Source organism: Rhodnius prolixus, unplaced genomic scaffold (assembly GCF_049639745.1).
Source record: "Rhodnius prolixus isolate KJV_2025 unplaced genomic scaffold, Rpr scaffold_3, whole genome shotgun sequence".
In the NCBI taxonomy this organism is placed as follows: domain Eukaryota; kingdom Metazoa; phylum Arthropoda; class Insecta; order Hemiptera; family Reduviidae; genus Rhodnius; species Rhodnius prolixus.
The window spans coordinates 37,933,477-37,948,044 of record NW_027411603.1 but is presented as its reverse complement, the minus strand read 5'-3'; the positions used below and the strand labels follow the sequence as shown (position 1 = coordinate 37,948,044).

The window sequence follows — 14,568 nt, the reverse complement described above, 5'->3', positions numbered from 1 at the left end:
CGTAGTTAGTACTGAGTTTGTTAATTGTGGTTGTATTCGAAAAAATTATATACAGAAAACAAAACCAATCTGCCATAATTATCTTTAACAGGTGAAAAAAAAGAAAAAAAATTATAGCAAACAAGATGGGAGCTAAAGTGTTAGTGAAAACTTTAATTGCAAACGTTGATGTAGCTGGACTCTTAGTAAAAACTAAATTTTATACATCGTTATGCCTAGGAACAACAGCAATTTTATCAGTATTTGCCTTTCTATTTCTAATACCATTCGTAGTTGATCCAGCTATATCAACCATTTTGGCCGATTATGAACCAGCGCCAGTCACCTGTGTGGCCGTGGAACATGTCTATGCTGAAGGGCTTAGTAATTGTTCATGGTCATCGTGTCGAGAAGGTTGTACAACGGCTGCCCTAAGATGTCATCAAATACTAGTCAACTATACCAAGATGCCTTTTGAAGAATGGCAGAAGGTATGTCGTCATTGACAATTGTATCTTTTCAATTATTTATTACATGGTCAATTAAAGTGAACTAATTTTTCCATTGTTATTAACTATGACGTCTATAACATTCTTACGGTTGCTGAATCCGTCCGACACAATTAATTTCTTTATTATAGCAACGTTATACACTTCTAATTCTTCCTAAATTTTATTGAATTTGTGTTTAACTCGTCAGTTTAATAATCGTTAAGGAAGGAGGATATGTCCTATCAGAGGACATAGAAGGGAGAGCACGCGTGGGCTTCTGGAAGTTTCCTTGAGGAAAGGTTACAGGTGATTCCTCAATGCTGAGGCTACCTTCTTCCAAAATATAGAGGCAAACAAACTGGCGTCATTATAAATTAAGTATTTTTCTCCTGGTATATGAATAAGTATTTTAATCACATCAAATTCTTCTGCTATTTCTCTGTCTGACTGAAGGAGTATGGGCCTGGCTCTACAATGTTGGGAAAAAACATTATTTTATCATATTTTTTAGTAAGAAGTACTACTTTATAGTATTTTTGAGAGTCGTCTTACTACGTTAAGTCTTTTTTGAGTAATTACTTCTTCTTTATAGTCATTTTTAGGATCACTTTACTTCTTTGCATCATTTTTTGATTAATTACTTTTTTAAAGTAATTTTTTGGGTCACTGAAATTGTTTGAGTAATTTTTTGGTTCAATTACTATTTTAGTCCACTTTACTTCTTTACCATCATTTTTTTTAAAAAAACCCAGTACTATGTTGCTATGTTAATGTTGCTAACAATAAGCTTGTTAGTGTTTTTTAGTTTATAAGTAAAATTAATAATCAAATTTGTAATGTATTTCTCTTTTTGTTTACAGGGTGCTGTAGATTTAGAATCAATAGAATGGGATGTTGGTGAAACCAAATTTTATATAAATACAGAAGGTTGTGGATATCCGCCACGAGTAAACTGTTCAGAATTTGCTAAAAAATATGGTTACAATACAATGGGCACACCATTTCCATGTTATTATTCTAGAACTTATCCAAATATGGTAGTAGCCAGATATTCATGGGATGATAATTTAAAACATCTAATATTATCGTTAGTTATACCGAATGCATTATTTGCTGCATCCATTGGTGTACTTATTTACTGGTACTGTCCAGGATGTAACAGGAGCAGAACACCGATAGATACATCTTCATATGTTGAAAGCTTCCATTCTAAAAACGAGTAAGCTGCAAAAAACTGTTTACTTCAAAACAAAACCATAACCAAAGCCATGGTAGTCTTCTCTCCTTCTCCCAATTAAACAAAGTTAAACAAAAAAAAAATCATTAAAAATTAAAAAAATGCATCACCGTAAGTTTGATTTAGATTGTGTTCTTTTGAGAAGTCACTAATTTTCTTTATCTTTCTAATCACAATAAAACTTTTTTTCTTCAAAAATTATTTTTAAAAAAATAAACTTCTGTTTTTAATGTTGCTAACAATAAGCATGTTAGTTTTTTAAAAACTAGCAGCACTGAAAACAATTCAATAAAATTCATGTTAACTGAATTCCTTAAAGAAACTGAATCAATTTTAATTCTCACTAGTTTAGGTGTCTTCTCAATCTTAGTGCATCTACTTTTCTTCTTTTAATCCATTCAGACTACTTCAGTTATTTATTCATGTTATGAAATTGCTTTAATTACAATATGTATTATGAAGGCATGATTTTTAAAAATTTATCTATAATTTCATTTTTTTAAAGAACGTTTTCAAGCGTTTATATTTACAATCAGCATGATTTTCATCTTTTAAATAAACAGAATTTTAAAAATTCATCGAGAGAAAATAATAGAAACACTATATAATTTTGGAAAAATTAAGTGCAGAAATCTAAATGGTCAATAAAAAACTATCAAACTGTTTATAATGATTGTTTTATATTACAGAAAATACAGCCCTTAGCAATCCAAGTAGTTAGTCCACAGAGTATGTATGACCGTTTAATGGAATTTATAAAAACTTAAAAATAAAAATAAAATGTGGCGTCTTTTGTAGTCAATTTGCACTATTATGATCATCAAACATTTTAAAATTGAAAACGTTATCATTAAGTTTTGATTCTTTTTTTAATTCAAATTAACTGTTATCCATCATTGGCCATTCACCATGGCTTCAGAATATGTCTGAGTTGGAAGAGTACATGATTTGTTACAATTTGTGATGAGCATCCGCAGTCTCTTTGCCGATTTTCATCTACTTCCTCTATTCCGTTACAAAATTGAATGTTTCGGATTCCAAAGAAAAAATGAACATTAAGTAACATATTTGCTGCATATTGATTGTGCTCAAGTAACATTTCATCACTTCCAAAAGTACTTGAAATTAACTTTTCTTATTTCTTCAGTATCGTGACCAAATCTTAAGCGTTTTTGCCTTCTCCATGTTTGTATTGTTAAAAATAAGCTTAGAAAATCACAAATACCTCTAAAAAGTACCAAAATCATAATACGTGAAGGTTTGAATTAACCTTAAAAATCAAATTAATGAAGTTCATATTGAAAGATTAAAACTCAAAACGCAGTAGTTAACAATGTACAAACAGCCTTTGAAGTTGCAATTTACTAGAAACGATAGCTAGTGTTGGGCAATCAATTTAACAATCATCTTGAAATCATTAAAATGTATTCAAAGTCAAAATATATGCATGAAAATTGTCAAATATTCATTGCTTGTTCCTATGGAACATTTCTCTTAGTGCATGCTGCATAAGTAGATGTTGACTGATTTATAAAAGTTGTATGCAGATTGTAACCAAAATAATTTTAAATATTTAATCATTTAAAAGATAATTTTATTACAATAATTTTCAATTATTTTCAAACTTAAAGAAAATATTGTAATTACATGATTTTTTTTTATTCATTTAAGTTAATGTCGCTAAAACCTCAAGTTATTAACATTCAGTATATCTTACATTTCTAACTCAACACGATAGTATTTCGGCAAACACGAACAAAAACTCCATTTAAATTTACTAAAATTTTGGTTACATTCCTAAAGTTAAAGTGCACTAATTGTATGTAAAACATATTTTAAACAAATTTCTCTTAGAATGAAAAGTGAAATAGCATTTAAGCAAAAAACAATTTTGGAACGTTATTATTATCAAAACTGTATGCTATTTTTATAATTTATTTTATAAAAGGAGAAAATAATTATAAAAGAAACGATATTATTTGATTAAAAAATTATATATATTTGGGGGAAAAAACTGAACATAACATTACTTGAATGTGCTTCATTATTTGAGAGATTTTTCATCTATAAGAAATATCATAATTAATGATAGTAAAATAGGTCCCAAGAAAAAAGTACGAAAATATGTGGCGTTCATAAATAGATTAAAAGCTAACATTCGAGGATAATACATTTGCCGGAAAACGTTTTAAAACTTACCGATCCCGGAATGGGACTTAGTGCCTAGCGCCCTTGAAGTTCTTATTCACTTACTTATATCAGGAGAGTGCCTACAGTACCCTCTCCAGTCTCAAAAGTCTATGAGGATTGATTTGAGGGGATTTCAAGGAGAGGTTTATCCTAGGAGTCTGTTTCTACCTTGGACATAGCCATCGCAGTCAGTTAGAAGGTTATTTTGGGATTTCCTACATTTCTCTATAGAATCTGCAGTGGCCATTTTGTTCCGAACTTAGTTTGTCCAGAAGCACTCAGAGGCTCCCCTTACTATCGGGAAGAATAACAATCTTGATCAATTTTTGACGGTTGCAAAATTGGCGACTCTTAGAGAGTGGTTTTTTGAAAGTGAAGACGATTTTCCAATGGAATATCATTGACAAAGACCAGTTAGTATGATGATACTCGACAAAGACTATGTGCAGCTTCCAAAGAATGATCAAGGCTATTCGCTGAAAAGTGTACAACATTCCCACTTGGTACAGAGTGCGGTCACTCAAAATACTGGTCATTAACCATCTTAAACTATGCAAATCCATTTCTAAGCGAATAGATTAATTTTAATGAATATATTTTTCATTAAGCACTCACTAAATTATGCAAAAACACAGAGATATACCAACGCACTGTGTGTAATATTAGATTTAATTATAATTATAGTAATAATGTAATTAATAATATAAAAACTTGCAGAGAGGATGAGGAGGAAGAATATGATGAAGAGGAATATTGACAGTAAATGAAATCACCAAATTTTGAGAGAGAAAAACGCAAACAAATAAAAATAAAACAATTCGAAAACAACCCAAGGAACAGATGCTCAAAATGGCCAACTATTCCCCAAAAAAGATTAAATGACTTTTTAATGATATTTAAATATTTAAACTCTTAGTAAATTTATAGCTTTTTAATTAAATTATATTCAACTTTGAATCTCTAATTTCTCCAGTAAAAGAAACAAAAAATAATTTATATTGTAGTTGACTGCATTCTATTCTATTTTTACCTAGTTGAAATTTTTACACACTGCAAATATAAAAATATTGACAAAATGTATTTAATTAAAAATGATAATAATTTAGTAATAACACTAAGAAAAATTAAATATTTAGGGCTTTTTACTCAAAAAATAAGAGTGAGAAACACATAAACAATCTAAAACATGAATAATAGCTAAACAATGTAGTTTGAGGATAAATCACAGACATATGTATCATATCAACAAAAATGAATACAAGATTTAATCTGATATTTTTCAACTGAATATAGGCATGGCTAGATATTTACTTTAAATATTTTGTGCAATGACAATAGGTCATTAATGGAAAAGAAAAAAGTAATGAAAATTGAAAATGTAAAAACTTTCTCAAAATTTTCCAAATAAATTATTAAATATATTATGTATAATTATGCTCAAAATATATTTATATTTTGGCTTGTAGTTGTTAGAGGCATATTTATAATTCAATTTAAAATAAAACAATGTGATAGATATATGTCCAAAAAAAGCAGATAAAAATATGGATTGTTTTCGTTTTCAATAATGAATTGTTTAATATTTCAGATAATATAAAAAGTTATAATTAGCTGTTCTATAGATAAACTTTTAAATTATTTAAAACTGTTAAACAATTATAAAGTTTGCAATTTGCTAAACAGCTATTTACAAATTATATACTTAACATAATATGACTTTATGTTGAAATTTTATTTAAAAATTATTTGTAGTTTTAAGTTTATCATCTAAAAAAATAGATAGATTATCTTCCACAAGAAAAATGAGTTTTTGTATTACGTTTCTTTAGTTTTTGCTCCAATATAATTTAAATGTATAGTTTTCATAAACTTTTGCGAAATTGATGTCAGCTCAATCAACTCATTTATATTGAGTCAAGGTGAGGTTCCTGTTGGCCCAGGCACTATAGCCACTGAGGCTTGTTGTACCATTCCCTAGGTAGTCTCGAATAGGAAATACCTCCTCTACATACAAGTTCGAGCATATTTCCACTAGTCTTGGTTGTGATATGATCTCCTCTGGCAGCAGAGAGCCAGATTCTTGTACCAAAACCAATGCAATAGCAACTAACTAGCGATAACAACGCAATGAAACAGGAGGTGAGTAGCTGTTTACTCCAGCTCCAGACGGAGTCAGCACAAAGGTTATGGGTTAAATAGTCCCCTGTGGAGATTGCCCTGTAAGAACGATGCTTGAATCTAAATAAGATAGTTCCTAATTAGCCAAAAAGTTTCCTCAGTTTTGATTTTAATCAGATCGGGCATAAGTCTTTTACTGTGTTTGATTCTTAGAACAGCATTCCAGTGTTTGTCCAACTCCTCTCTAAAGCCATTGATTAAAAACCGTTCGTGCAGTGTCTTTAGTACTCCAAGGACGGGTCTTCCTCCAATTAATTGAGTGGAAGCTCTACTTGCATCTTCTCAAAGACTACTTTGTAGTGACGTAAAAGCCGAAACAAAGATTCTCGGCATTCCCAAACAATGGATAAGAGCTTTAATTTCTAGGACTTTACCCTGGAGACAAACAACAACTTAAGCAGAGTCCAGACAAAAATCCAAAGCCGCTCTTTAAAAACTTACGATTCCCAAATCCACAGCAATTTGAAGAAATTGCTACGTGAAGGGTAAACATCCTGAGCACTTCCATACATAACCTGCCCAGACCAAAGGGTATCTTCTCAAACCGCCCAATAGAAATTCATCTGTGCAATGTCCGGGGAAAAGTTCTACTAATTCCTTAGAAAATTAATAATTGCAGAACGGGTTACTTCCGATTTAATCAATCAATTTAAGTGTACATTAAAAAGTATAAAAACTGTTTTAACTGTTTGGCATCCAAATGCCAATGAATATGAATTTAGTTAGCCTTATCTAAGGCACTTTCTTGTAACAGAAAAGCTTTTGTGAAATTCTCAAATATCAACTTTTAATCCGATATTAAAAAAGTAATTTTCATTTTTTACTTTTGAGGTTTTAATACCTTTGGGTTGCTCCTAAAAATGAGGGGAATGCTTTGTAATTTGAGAGCTTACAACATACCATCCAAGGTAATCACATGCCCTTTAAACTACTCCAAAATAATTCCTAATACCCCAGAATAGTTCACGGACAAGACTAGAGACAAGTAATTGAACAGTTGTACACTAGAGATAGTTCAAAACAAAGAAAGAAGATTGGATCCGCTAGATGGAAAACCAGAGAGATGTTTCTTCATGAGAGGCCAGAGTCATTTTGTAGACATCAACTTATTTCCTGTGTTCCGCTAACATCAAGAAGTTTAAAAATATGAACTAACCAACTACATCCATGCAAAACTCTGTTTATGAAGACACACTGATATGATTGTCCTAACAGATAAAAGGCGATAAAAAGTAGCAAAAAGAAGTCTCTGAAAGAAGAAGAAAGTTTTGAAATTTCAGTTATCATAAATGGTTATTAACAACCAATAGATATAAAACATTAAAAATTTGTCATTAAAAAATATACGGAGCAAAAACTGTTCTAAACGAACTAACCAACTTGGATTATTTTATGTTAGGTTAACAATCTTAAATATTTTGTAATTTTATTGTCTGTCCAAGTTTCAATTATGGTAGATTGCAACAACTAGTAGCAATTCAAGAGTAGTATATAAAAAGACGAAACGGCTTTTGCAAGTTTTGAAAATTTCTAATGAATTTCAATTTTCAATTAAACAAAACTAATGTTATTAACTCTCCACACCATTGAAAATCTAAATAAAAATTCTAAATTCCCTTTCCCCCCCCCAAACATCTTACTCTCTTTATTAAAATGTAGTTTATGGTAAATCAGCAATTTCACTTTAGGATAAGGCGGAACCTTATCTACAAGAACTGAAAGCCTATTAGTTTATACAAAGGGTTCAAAATAACTTTTAATTAGGATTTCGAACAAAAAAAAAAGAAAGTGAATGTCCTTGATAAGAACGCTCTGTTTCAGTTCGCTACCCTTAATTTTATAACAATAAAATTTATTTTGCAGAGGAGTAGAGTGCCAAAATTTGAGGCCTTTCTAAAATTTTTCATTAAAAAGAAAACAAAGCCTTCAGTACTTAAGTCATATTAACATTCTATTGTATATTATTATATTTAGATAAATATATAGTACATATATATCTATTCTAATGATGTGTTAATTAATTAAATTCAAATTTATTATAGAATTTATAACAAATTATATGGAGGTTTATTCACTAAAGGATAGAACAACTCAAATGAACTTACATAAATGTAGGAAATTAGACCTCCAATAAAATGCACAGATTGCTGGCATTCTCTCCTTCACCAAGAATGGCGTAAACTTTCTTAAAAGCAACTAAATACTAGTTTCTAATTCTAAAAGAAATTATTTTTAATGTAATTAAAATGAACAAATTACTAAGTCCAAATTCCTGCTTCTCATACCTTGAAAAGAAACCTACTAATATTCAATGTGATATTCTAACAATTTATGATTGAATTAGGTAATTTTGCTACAGATTTTTTAATTTTCTTTGTAGATTGCAAAATAAAATGAACAATAATTCTACACATTATTAAATTTCATATCATTTTTCAAGTTCGATTTATTGATGATATTTTAATCTGATGAGATGATGCCTAAAAATTAATGTAAAGAGAGAATTATATATATATAAAGTCTATATAAATGAATTGTATATCAATATAAATAATTGAAAAAATAATGTAATTTCTTAAAGCTGTAATTAAAATAAACTTTATCTTCATTATCTATACACTTTTTCTTTTCTGGCTTCTCACAGCCCAATATTGTTTTGCCACAGACTCATTATCCATTTTGATGGTCAATGACGACATGCATCAAAGAAGGACATTTTGTAAATTGTAGCCTATCTTGTTAACTCGGGGGAGAGTAAGGAGCTATCTATTCTGTGTTGATACTTTTAGGACATTGAAAAGGAACATTAAGATTTAAAAAAAGAAGGTTTTAATGTATTAAAAAAGAAGTTACATTATATATTCCTTTTTATATATTTTATTATAATGTTTGTCTTATATTTTGACATCACAATACAGTTCTTATTCTCATTAGGTCTTAGTTCCTTCAAATATCTCTGCTGAATTGTATAGTTCGAGTATATAACATATTTGGGTTTAATATCATTGGACTCATTGTTCAGGACATAATCTAGAGAATTAAGTAAATAACGATAATTTAAATCATGAAAGGTAAATAGAAGGAGGGACAGAGAATACATTTTATTATTTAGCCATTTAGAAGATCTTTAGCAGAAAGTATGATGGAATATTCAAACTTTCTTTCAGATCGAATTGCTTGTCGATTACAAATCATAAGAACCAGCTGCTCTTGTAATTTAAAAGTACAATATAATTACAATGAAAATTTGGTTGGGTCCACTGTGTTTGGATACTACTGTTGCTTTAATTCGACAAAATAAGCAGTCAGTATGTTTACGTACAAGAAGCAGGACCTTGTTGGGTTTCCTAACCTATTGAGAAGGAAACTGGTTCTCTAATCGGTGAGCAAGTTATCATCCTAATATTCCTGAAGCATTTTCTCCCTTCTGGAGAAAAAAAAGGATTGCACTATCCTTACTTCCTTTATCCAGACATATTCTGATACCTGGAAAATGTTAACAAAAAATTACGCAGGATACGAAAAAAAAAGTCCATCGATAATATGAAATCGAAGGAAAAGCCTTGGCACAGTTTAGTCCTGATGAACCAACAGGTGGCAAAAACCACCTGCACCTTTGTATGCAACAGTGAGAGAACCAATTCTCAGCTACCTCAACAAGTTGTATAATCACCTGGCAACCCAATAAGTCACTGTTGGGCTCTAATCTGTTCATAGACGTATTATTTAATTATTACACACTTGATAAGCTGACAAAAATTAAAACGGAAAAGATAGATAAAACTGATAAATCTTTGCAACTTGCCCTAATTAAAGAGCTCACCTAGCTTTCTCCTGTTTTTTTCAAGAAGGGAAAAAGAATATTGTATATTGTAGTAAATGGGTACTCCTTACTTTTTTGGGCGAAGATTCAAAATTTGAGTAACGTTCAGCTCGATTAACTTATTTATTTAAAATAAAATCTCAACTTTGTATTATTACAATTATTTTATTAATAATATCCATATAATACTTATGCGTTTAAAGCGTATTTCTAAAAGTCACAGTTGAACGCGCGCAGATAAATGTATTTTAATTTCTGTGATTCTCCAGAGATTAGACAATTTTTCAGTTCAAATAAAATGACGTAAGGCTTGTTATCTTGGTTCTTCTTAAAATGGTACTTTTTCTTAAACATCTTTTTAAAATGATATTGATTTTGAGGTTTGGAAAAGCTTTGATGTCATAATTCCTCGGACAGTTTCACTACATTAAAGCATTGAAATCTTCAATTTTTTTAAAAAATTAAATTCAAATCCAAAAAAATTTAATAACTTCCATGCAGTGAAAGTCGAGTTTGTGTTTTAACAGATTTATTTTTGAATTCAGGGATATCAGTTTCTAAAATTGTTAGTATTTTAATGCATTTCCTTGCTGCAGCAAGAAAACGCCTGGGAATAGACGTTTTATTTATGAAATATTGAGAAATAATGAAGAAAACTGTAGTTGAGCTTCTAGCTCCAAGATGTAGGAATTTAGTGGAAATTGAGAGAGTTGATTGTTTTCTAGTATCCAAATGGTGAGAAGAGAGTGCTCCCTAGAGAATAAGGGGTTTTAGGAGGGTTGATAGCGGGCTAAGAGTGGTGTAAGCAGAATCAAGATAAAAGGACATGCGTGGTAAAGACTTTGACTTTAATGTGTGTCACATTCACAGTAAAACTTCACTCTGTTTGTGGCTATGTGCTCCGGTTCCTTAATACCGCTCTCAGTCTCTCTAATCAAATAAATATTTAATATAAATACTGGTAAACACAATAATAATAAAGTGTAAGTACATTGCCAGAGTGGAGTGTCATTCCTCAGGATAGAACTATAATCAAAGCAACAGGTATTTTATTTAAACGTCATATGTTTCAATGTTAATGGTTAATTATTCTAAATAATTGAACTATTCTCGTTAAATTATTTCCATAAATTAATTTATTGTTTGCCTTATTTTATTCAAATATAAGTAAATACTTCTGAAAAATATGTACGTAACTTGAAGGTGTCAAAACGCCGATATTCTCCAGCCTTACATTAGTTCAAATTCGAAATTTAAACACATCAAATCATGTGGCGGAGCCAATTACTGATAATATGGCGAATGAAGTGGGGAAAAAAAACAATTTACAATTCGTTATTTGCAACATAATTAAAAACTAAATTCTCGAAACAAAAATGGTTTCTTGAATAATATGAAATATTAAAATTTACTCTAAACATGTATGCATACAATTTTTTAAATTCCTTAGAACAATTTAAGAAGGAAAATGAAAAATAAGACAGTTTCCTGGAGTGTAAATGTTTAATGGATATTTTGGGGGAATCAAAGGAATCTTCCGCTGAATACTCCAAAAAAAAATGAATGATCTAAAAGTCTCAAAAAATTAGATGCCCAAAATAGAACATTAACAAAACCAAAACTTCAAAAGAAAAAAAGGCGCAACTTTAGTTAATTTATTTTCTTCAGACTTGGAGAAATTTAATTAAAGAAGTATGAAGAATTTTAATTAAAATAGTATTTTATAAGAAATGACATTTACAGGTGAGCCTAATGCTAGCCTACTTCCAGAATTCCTCTAAAATTAGTTCCTCCACCTTCCACTCCCAAAAAAACTGTTTTAGTAAAAACCGATTAAGTAAAGTAGGCAACAAAATTAACCAAAAACTTATAATAAAAGTAACCTGAAAACCGCAAAATAAAAACGGAAATTTGATCTTTCCATTTTTAAACTGTTCAGAACCACAAGGATAGAAACAAACATTTAAACTTAATCCAATTAATTAATAAAGGTGTGATGAAATGTCGACGAGTTAAGTTATGCTAAAGATATGAGAACTCTAATTGGTAAAAATCTTCTACTTTTCATTAACACAAAACAAAGTCGATCACATAAATCTTTTCTTTCTAGTATTCTCAAAGTTTCACTTCGAATACTCATATTCAAACCTCAATATTTTATTTAAAGGATAAAATCATAGCAATTTTCTCTCAATGTATGACGACAATAATATCAATACTTCTGATGGTAGAGCTATTGTGTTCTAAACTTTCTGAAATGCTTTTTTTAATTTTCTTACTTTCATTAACGATGGCCGTTCAGCATGCACACGCCATTAAAAACATTTTCGTTTTGCTATGCGAATGGGGAATAATTAATAAACATTTGACAAAAAGTAACTTTTTCACATTTTATTTTATAACGAATGAACTTCATACAAAATAAACATTCATATCCTGATTTACGGAGGAGTCTTCGATAATCTATCTGAAATTTTAAACATCTACAAAGACTAAATGGACTAGAATCCTGTAAAATTCATTAACTTATCTTGATGTCCCATTCTTCAGCTCTCCGCTACTTTTTCTAGCTTACCCGACTTGAGCGACACACTAAATATTAATGCATTAAAAAAATCATGTTTGAAAAAACGAAAGTCAACTTTAAAATCGCGCGATACAACCAGCAGCAGTAGCAACTAATGTCCAAATGATCAGTCTGTGCAATAACGGTACGAACAGATACCAGAAAGTGTAATACTTGGTAATGAGTTTTAATTAATTAACTACAGTATCGTTCACTAAGATTTAACGTGGTCCCGCTAAATAATTTACAGAGCTAGCTTAGTAACAGTAAAGATATAATATTTAATATTTATGTTGTGAACAATTAGTAACCACATAAAATTGAATTTAAGAGTCAGGTTCACATTCTGATGAAGAAACAAGTATTCACTTTACACATTCTTCAGGTGGCTCTACTATATTTTCTGACAAGTTAAACCAATAAGTATTTAAATTACTTAATTAAGAGTAATTAAAAAAGTTCGGTTGCCAAATTAACTAATCAGTAAGAATTTGAGAAATAATTACATGCCCAAAGCAAAGTAGAAAAAGTTTCATTCAGTAAAATTGTGCTCTCGGTTTATAGTAATTTATCAAAAAGTTATTATTAATACCTTGAAACAACAGCTTGCATTTTACTTTATGCAATCTTTTCAGTTTTAAGTTAACAATACATCAAGAGAACAAACACTCCGCTTGCGTATAAGTTATATTTTATAAATAATGTTTATGCTCAAGAGACTTCATCAAACCTAAATAAAATTGTTCTGTTTCAAAATTGTTGGCAGTGCATAATATTTTTATTCTTCTCTGAATTATTAATTAAATAATAATAATAATCCAAAAAATGTATTTCTGAACCAATCTATTTTCAGAATAATATATAATTTACACTTCATCCATCTACTATATTCGATATTCTATGTGGGCGTGCGTGGGTTCGTGTAAAACCTCCTTAACTTCAAAACAAATGAACTGAAAACTAGATTTTCATAAAAATATTAAGTCTTTTGAGTATGATTAATTAGGAGAAAATATGGCTATAAGTAGTCTTTAAGTTATTTGCTAACAAACTCAAGATTTGCTCTAAGGCTTTCCATATTTCCAATAGCAAACTTTTCCGTTGGAATCTCTACAATATGTATGTTATGAGTAACTTTTTTACTTTCATAGCATTGTCCTGGATAGATTCAGAACTGAGATAGATATCAAAGTGAATAAACTTTCTTTGTAATATCTTTGGAAAGAAAAAAAGAGTTTGGCCTGTGAGATAGTAAGTTTTTAGTTAAATTAATAAATTGGAAGAAAAATAGTTACTCTATTTTATAAACCTGGGTTGCTGGGTTAAACAAAAAGTAACCACCGACATCTACCGACTGAATAGTCTACTAAATTGAACTTTCAATAATTTTAATACTCAGAAGTTTTTCTGCAATACTATTCCACTACAAAACTTTAAATTCACGAGTACATCAAGTAAGAGAATCACTGAAACGTTAAACGAAATTCCCGGCGGCGATGTTTAATTTTCGAAATTCTGTTTTTAGGTGTAGTTCTTAATGGAATATTTTCCCAGCAGAATAGTAGTTCTTAAAACAAGACTGAAGTGGGTTACTCTTTCTTTGTGTAATTTAAATAAGGCCTATAATGTGCAGCTTTATCACTATAGAATACAAACAGGAATAAAATAAACCAGTCAGGGATAAACAACCGCACTAAAACGGAGAAAATTAAAGGTACTATTTAGCACTCGGACCTGATCACATTTTTAAAGAATAAAAAATGTAACTAAAATTTCAAATACAATTAAATTTAAATCTAAAGTTAAAAAAAGACACTGTTCAGCAAAATTCTGAATGTTTTTTTGGATGAAAATTATTTTAACAGTTGAGAGAATAGATTTGCCTTTTCATTATAATTCTATTCTGTATTTAGTCAATAGTAAGAAAAACTAAACAATTTCAAAGAATTTTATTCGACAGAAAAATTATCAATAAAGGCTATGAAGTTTTCACAACAGATATTGTTACATTTGAGTGGCTGAAATATGATCTGTTGTATTTTCGGCACTGTACCCTTCATTCAGCACTTTTACTTTCTCTATTTTCTGCACTTCTCATACTTAC

At 29.8% G+C, this 14,568-nt stretch overlaps 3 protein-coding genes across 5 annotated transcripts in view; 2 read left to right on the top strand and 1 right to left on the bottom strand.

Annotated features, from left to right (window-relative positions):
* Nucleotides 1-14,568, bottom strand: part of LOC141452523 (cilia- and flagella-associated protein 298) — a 151,783-nt gene that overhangs the window by 99,971 nt on the left and 37,244 nt on the right. The window lies entirely within an intron of this gene.
* Teh2 (tipE homolog 2 phospholipid transfer protein) lies at nt 124-8,690 on the top strand. Of its 3 annotated transcripts, XM_074124772.1 has the most exons (4): nt 124-470; nt 1,331-1,689; nt 2,397-2,436; nt 4,615-8,690. In XM_074124772.1, exons 1-3 carry the CDS (start codon nt 126-128, stop codon nt 2,410-2,412), a joined length of 720 nt encoding a protein of 239 aa, XP_073980873.1. In that variant the 5' UTR covers nt 124-125; the 3' UTR covers nt 2,413-2,436; nt 4,615-8,690. The 3 variants fall into 3 exon arrangements, 2 of the variants coding, with proteins under 2 accessions (XP_073980873.1, XP_073980872.1); XR_012457441.1 differs by lacking the exon at nt 2,397-2,436 and having other exon boundaries at nt 1,331-1,818; XM_074124771.1 differs by lacking the exon at nt 2,397-2,436.
* Teh4 (tipE homolog 4 phospholipid transfer protein) overlaps nt 10,739-14,568 on the top strand; it is a 37,244-nt gene continuing 33,414 nt past the window's right edge. The window contains exon 1 of the mRNA XM_074124757.1: nt 10,739-10,942. The gene's annotated coding sequence lies outside the window, so the exon portion shown is untranslated. The remainder of the gene's footprint in view (nt 10,943-14,568) is intronic.

What these genes read in the sequence shown, in the direction of transcription:
- Teh2 (XM_074124771.1), top strand. Translation starts at nt 126, where the DNA reads ATGGGAGCTAAAGTGTTAGTGAAAACTTTAATTGCAAACGTTGATGTA. An exon ending in CTTTTGAAGAATGGCAGAAG is followed by an intron (nt 471 to 1,330) that starts GTATGTCGTCAT and finishes TTTTGTTTACAG; the next exon opens with GGTGCTGTAGATTTAGAATC. An exon ending in AGCTTCCATTCTAAAAACGA is followed by an intron (nt 1,690 to 4,614) that starts GTAAGCTGCAAA and finishes AAAAACTTGCAG; the next exon opens with AGAGGATGAGGAGGAAGAAT.